The 7,193-nt window shown below is 41.6% G+C and overlaps 1 protein-coding gene across 1 annotated transcript; it reads right to left on the bottom strand.

Moving 5' to 3' along the window:
* Window positions 1–1,460: 1,460 nt before the first annotated feature.
* Window positions 1,461–2,840, bottom strand: LOC137824916 (uncharacterized). The gene has a single exon (XM_068630594.1). It carries the CDS (start codon window positions 2,838–2,840, stop codon window positions 1,461–1,463), a length of 1,380 nt encoding a protein of 459 aa, XP_068486695.1.
* Between the last annotated feature and the right edge of the window lie 4,353 nt (window positions 2,841–7,193).

The raw sequence follows: 7,193 nt of genomic DNA on the forward strand, positions 1-7,193 counted from the left end.
GGTTGGTACTGAATATGGAATTCGGATAGTTCTATCGTCCATCCGATCATTCGTCCGGCTAAATCTGGTTTAGTGAGAATCTTTACACTGGGGTAATTTGTCCGAACAATAATACGATGATTTTGAAAATACATACGCATTCGTCAGGCGGTAATGATGAGAGCCATAACCACCTTTTCGATCGTTTGGTATCGGATTTCGGCGCCATGGAGGGCGCGGCTAACGAAATAAACTGGCCGTTCTTCAAAATTAATTTCTTGCACTAAGACTGAACTAACGGCTTCGTGTGAAACGGCGAGGTAGACTATAATGGGCTCTCGGGCGTCCGGTTTCTGGATGACCGGCGGGGAAGATAGAAAAGTTTTCAATTGGAGGAAAATTTCCTCGCATTCGGCCGACCACTCAAAGCGAGATGCGTTTTTCAATAATCGGACGATGGGTCTCGTTCGTTCTGCAAGTTTAGGAACAAATCTGGATAGGGCGGTGAGTCGGCCGATGAGTCTCTGAATTTCCTGAATGGAGTTGGGGCTTCTCATTTCGGAAATAGCTTTACATTTCTCAGGGTTAGCTTCTATGCCTCTATGGGTAAGCATAAAACCTAAGAACTTCCCCCCCTCGACGCCAAACGCACACTTGTCAGGATTGAGTCGCATCTGGGGCTAGCGGAGGGCCTGAAAAACTTCTTTTAGGTCAGCAATATGTTGCTTACATGAGTCGGACTTGACAACAATGTCATCGACATAGACTTCAACATTCCTGCCGATCATGTCGTGGAATACATGGTCCATTAGTCTTTGATAAGTGGCCCCGACATTTTTGAGTCTGAAGGGCATAACTTCATAGTAGAAATTATCGGAATCAGTCATGAAGGTTGTCTTCTTTCGGTCGGCCGGGTGCATTTGGATTTGATTATAACCTGAGTAGGCATCAAGGAAGCTGAGGATGTGATGTCCGACCGCCCCATCAATGAGACGATCAATGGTAGGCAGAGGGTAAGAGTCTTTTGGGCATGCCTTATTGAGGTCCGTGTAGTCAACGCACATTCGCCATTTTCCGTTTGCTTTCTTTACCATAACCACGTTGGCTAGCCATGTGGTGTAATGGGCTTTCCGAATGAATCCAGCTTGTAACAATTTATCGGCTTCGTCACGTGCGGCTTGGCGTCGCTCCTCGCCTAGATGTCTTTTCTTTTGAGCTATTGGCCTAGCCTCTTTATACAGTGATAATCGGTGAGTGATGACCTGCGGGTCTACGCCAGGCATGTCAGCGGCCGTCCATGCGAACAGATCGGCATTTTTGACAAGTGTCGTGCCGATGGCCATTCGGTCGTCCGGCTTCAGTGAAGTGCCGATATGTGTAGCGTGGCGATCGTCGCGAAGTGGGAACGGATGCAAGTCTTCTCCTGCCTCCATACGGGGATCGTCCATACGAGGGTCAAGATCAACAAGGGCTATCATTTGTCAACGGGACATTCGCCGTCTGGAATGTCGGGTCGGGGATCGTCCTCTTTTTTGCGGGAGTCGGTGGTCCGGATTGGTCGTGTAGAGCCGTCGAGTTGGCTCACTTTTCAAACTTGCGACATAACATTCTCTAGCGGTTTTTTGATCGACATGGATTGTTGCAATGTCGTTATTTGCCGAAGGGAACTTCATGGCTAAGTGTGGGGTGGAAACAATGGCTTTTAATCTATTGATGGACGGACGACCGAGCAGGATGTTGTAGGAAGTTTGGGCGTTGACCAGAAGATATCGTACGTTTATTGTTTTGTGGAGACCGTCTTCCTCACCAAAGGTTGTATATAAGTCTATATACCCCTTAGTGTCGACCTGTTCACCTGAGAACCCTACAATTTGTTCGTTATAGGGTTGAATATCTGCTTCTGGGATGCGCATTTTCTTGAAGATTTCCCAGTATAATATGTCGACCGAGCTACCTTGGTCGACCAAAGTCTTGGCAATTGCGAACTTGTCAATTTCCACGGTGATTACCATAGGGTCGTCCTGGGCTGGATCTATGGCTGTGAAGTCGTCGTCAGTGAAAGTGATCGGAGGTATGTGTGGACGCCTCCTCGTGGTAGCATGAGCGGATTGGATGTCCCGGAGATGTTTCTTTCGGGCGGAATTTGAGCACCTGCCACCGGCAAAGCCCCCGGCTATGTAATTTGCTTCGTGGTTCGGTTCACCCAAGGTAACGGGTCCAACAATCATGTTGATGACTTGGCGGACTCGTTGGCGAGGGCGGGCGTTTCGGTTGGGACTTATGCTGCGAGCGCGTGTACGCCGAACGGGGCTTTCACTGCGTTTCCGCGAAGCCTGGCTATGGTCAGTTCGGCGTTTGTAATCGTTACGGTATGACCGGTCGACACCACGGGATGGATGGTCGGTACTCCGTGGTGGGGATCTTGAATTCCTTGTCCTCTTGACGAACTGCCGCAAATGGCCAGCCTGGATGAGCTCTTCGATTTTGTCCTTCAACGCCTGACATCCTTCGGTCGTGTGGCCGAAGTTTCGATGGTACTGACAATGCGTAGCGGTATCTGCATTCGGTGGCGTTTGATATCGCTTCAGTGTCGGGATTAAGTCCGTTTGTAGTGCTTCATCTAGAGCTCGTCCCCGCGGAATAGTTAAAGGGGTGTAACTGTTAAACCTGGGAATTCGGCCTCCTCTGTTCCGGTCGGATCTTGGAGTGGTTCGGTCGGTGCGTTCGATCTCGATTTCTCTTTCTTTGCTCGGTATTTGGTCTTTGAGGACTCCGGATCCGACGGCTTTGAACCGTTGGTGGTAATCAATGTGTTCCTCGATTTGCATGAATTTGGTTGCTCGAGTCCGAAGATCTTCCATGTCTTGAGGCGGTTTTTTAATGAGACTTTCAGTAAAACGGCTCGGCCGGATGGCCGAGACCAAATGGTGTAATGCAACTTCCCGTTTGAGCCCTCGGATGTTCATACATGCTTTGTTGAACCTATCTAAAAAGGTTCTGAGAGATTCACCTTTTTCTTGTTGTACCGCTAGGAGAGACATGGAGGACATGTGATGCGGTCGGCTGGTGGCATATTGAGTGGAGAACTTCGCGGCTAGAAATTTCTTTTTGCATCCCATATTTTTTTCATGTAGCCTCATATATCACATTTCAGAAGTTTTACTCACATCTTATTATGCATGTGTCATGAGAATAATATTGTGAGACCATTTACCTAATGCATCTAAGTAAAAGAATATAATTAAATTTATTCAAAATTTCTACTTAAAAATTTAGTTTTTGTTAACTTTTAAAAAAATTATTTCTTATGCGGGTTGACCCGCAGATCCACAGGTCAACCCTTATGCGGGGCGGGCTAATAATATCAACTTGCATATTCTATACGGGACGGGCAAACCCAATCTGCTTTTACAAGTCAAATGTGGGACAAATCATCCCGCATTGTCATCCATACTTATCAGCTTCGGATCATTAAGAATCAACCACTATAAACAATCTAGTTACAACAACAAAGAAAACACAAATAAATGTTATCAATATTCACAACATAAGCACACAAGATTTAACAATTTACAACCTGATTTGAAAATCTAGAGACTATAAATTAGTGTGATAAAACTCTTAGAAAACTAAATTAGTATTTCTTTTGATCATAAAAGTTTTATATGAAAATATTAAAACTTTGAAAACACATATTAAATATTGAGTTGTTATCAATTATTCTTCTGAAGATTAGTTACAAAATTTTCTAGTTTAATCGATTAAGATACATTTTAATCAATTAAACTATTGAGACATGATATTCAACTTTCTACTTTAATCGATTAAATAACAAATAATCTATTATCATGTTTTGAACCTCATTAAAAATAGTTTAATCAACTAATAAAAAACATAATTGTTTATTATGTTCTTAAAATCTTTTAAAATAGTTTTTCTCATTTTAAAATTCATTTTAACTCATTTTAGAATGATTGTGAGTTCATCTTGTGAATATTTTTGTATGAAAAATTCAAACAACAATTACAATGTGTCACCACCAAATTTCGTCTAGGTAGTTAAAGAAAATAAGAAAAATCTTTTTTCTCCATTAAAAATAATAAAATAAGAACATTAATTTGAAAACAAAGTGATAAAAATGAAAAAATAAACTAAAAAATATAAATCTTTAAAAGTTGTCCTTTCAAATATTACAAAACTTATAAAGAGTATATTTTATTTTTTATTAAAAAATTTAAATGTTTTAAAAGAGCATTAAGTTTAACTAGAAACAATGGTTTCTAATCTTCATTGTCCGTCCTTCTTCACTGGTCTTCCTTCCTTCTTATACTCATTCTCATGGCCTCGGCCTTTCTCCCCGTTTCTCCATCATTATTACCTATCTTGGGTATCCAGTCAATTACCTTCGTTAACGCCTTCCTTTCTTAAAAAGTCATAAAGGAAGATCTTTGCTATTAACACCATAGATCGATCACCGAGTCGTTTTTCCCAATTAGCAGAATCGGCCTATCACCTCACAGCCCCTCAGCCTCAGGCATAAGTCAATGAGGCTAACAATGCCCAAACAGCGGGGTCGATCCATAACCTCACAACCCCTCAGCTTCAGGCATAAGCCAACGAGGCCAACCGAGACCAAAGCAAGCATGATTGTTTTACGAACCTGCCCAACAATGGACCACCACCACTCGTGACTTCCCGATTCCCTTTCACAAACACTTTGTTCTCAAAGCTGTCGTTGACGTTGATATCCGCACCGCATGATTACCCCTTCTACACGTCTCATCCGATATTGAATGCCCTGCTCGTTCTCCACGTGTCTACTTGTTATTGGTCGAAATTGAATCAGTTATTGTTCTCGCTTTCCCTCTTGGCACCTCTTTGTCTTCTCATGAAGCTTCATTCTCCACTTTACCCTTCAATCACTTGATGTTCCATTCCTACTTGCTTTCATCTCCACCTCATTGCTCATTCTCTTCCTACTGCTATTCCACCTTCCTTTGCTTTGCACTTCAAGCTTCTCAGGTACACATTGCCCTTCTCGCCCTTTCTCTAGTTTATTTATCTACTAGATACCCTATGCGTTTACCCTTATATCGTGTCGTCGTCCCTTGTATTGTTATGGCTTCCATTATTTTTCTCATTTACTCATCCCTTGCACCATGGATTATGGTGTTGTTTATCCTTGGGCTAAGTGTGATGTTCTTCGTGAAACTTCTGACTTCACCTCTGTTAAAAGAGTCGAGAGCTTTCCTCACGCCCAAGCTTTAAGTTATTCCGGTTTGGAAGCTAACATAGTTGTCGTTCCTTGTGCTCCCAATGAGCCAATTTGTAGGGATTGCCAAAATGGAGAGTCGTTTTGTTTTTTCTACGAAACATTTTTTAATAAGCTTGGCGTACGCCTTCCTTTAACTTCCTTTGAAAAAGAAATCTTGAACGTTATGAACATCGCCCCTGCACAACTTCATCCTAATAGTTAGGCATTCGTTCGTGCCTTTCAAACCTTATGTATCCATTTTGATGTCACTCCTACAGCTAATATCTTCTTCTTTTTCTTTGAGTACAAAGCCTCTAAACGTTCATCCTTGGCCTCCCTCAATAGTGTTCCCGACTGAGGTCTGTTATCACTTTTTCAATCTTTGGACAAAACTTTTAAGGGCAAATTCCTTAAAATTCAATCTTTCGAGCTCCTTAGAGGTTTTCCACTATATTGGTCATCCCGTCCCCGATGTCAATCTTCTCATTCTCCTAAAGATTTAAAGAATATTGAACTAGATGATTGCAAAAAACTTGACAATCTAGGGACGATATTTGAAACTTCCTTTCTTCTAAGGCTCAAGTCCAGACCTTCCGATATTAGAGTTTACATCGATACCTATTCTTTTCATTACACTTCTTCTATTTATTTTCTCAAGTCATTCCTAACCTTGTTGCTATACAGAGAACACCATGTCTTTGAGCAGAGTTGAGATGGCCCGCTGAACAAAGAACAAGAACAAAGTTGCTACCATCATAGTTGACTCAGAGATAACTACCACCATTCCGTTAAAACGCAAACATGACGCACATGATCGTTGCAAACCCGACCAACTAATATTGGAACCAGAGCATTCGTCACACCAACACTACTCTTCTAGAGGGCAATCCTACCAAGGTGGTGGCTATTCTTGATTTATTCCTAAAGCGCTAAACATCTCATCATGGTCTGAATTTTTGAACCATTTGGATCGCCTTGTTCATGAACATCACCCCCGAGCTTCCCTTGACGATTCCCAATGCAAAAAACTCCAAACTCACTTAATTGAAGCTTCCCAAAACCAAACCAAGCTAGCAAAAGCTCAACACATGACTATCGACCTGGAAAACCAATTGTGCCAGGCTAACAAACACAAAGACATGGTTGCCCAACTTTAACAATCACTTGACAAGCTATGTGAAGAACATGCTTCTTCCGAACATTTGCTTCAAAACAAAGTGCAAACCTTAGACACTACTCTTAAGGCAACAAAAGATGATATTGCTCGAGGTTTTGTGGATGGCTTCAGTGTTGCTTTGGAACAATTTCGCACACTCTATCCTGCCCTGGATCAATCGGAATTTGACCCCTTCAAGATCGGGGTAGACGGCAAGATAGTTGAAGAGAATAACTTTATTTTGAAAAATTCTAGCATTTTGACAAACTCTAATACTGCTTTGTAATTATGCAATCCCTTTGTCCCTACTTTAAAATTCATGTGTTCCATGCTTATTACTACATATCCTTGATAACTCATCTTACGTTCTTTTTAACAATATTTAACTTTAATTGGCAACTGAACAAGACTTTCCGCCCGACTATAATCGGCTAACCAATCTTATCCCTTCAATATAACGAGGCTAGAACCACATCAAGTTAATCACAAGTTGAAACCTACATGGTCTTCATTGCTTTGGACCGACTTTATACTTAAATATTATGAGGTTGGCACCACAATGTGGTTTCTCTTCATGATAGGTTGAAACCTACATGGTCTTTATTGCTTTAGACCGACCTTGTACTTAAATATGATGAGGTCGGCACCACAATGTGGTTTTTCTTCATGTTAGGTTGAAACATGTTAGAAATAGAGGCCTTAAACAAGAGAGGGATGAATTTTTTATGAAAGATTTTCACAAGGATTGAAGGTAGAGTGAAAAGTTATGAAGAATCAATCAAATTAAAAATCCATTAAACCAAT

The sequence above is a fragment of the Phaseolus vulgaris genome, chromosome 8 (genome assembly GCF_000499845.2).
Source record: "Phaseolus vulgaris cultivar G19833 chromosome 8, P. vulgaris v2.0, whole genome shotgun sequence".
NCBI classification, from domain to species: Eukaryota; Viridiplantae; Streptophyta; class Magnoliopsida; order Fabales; family Fabaceae; genus Phaseolus; species Phaseolus vulgaris.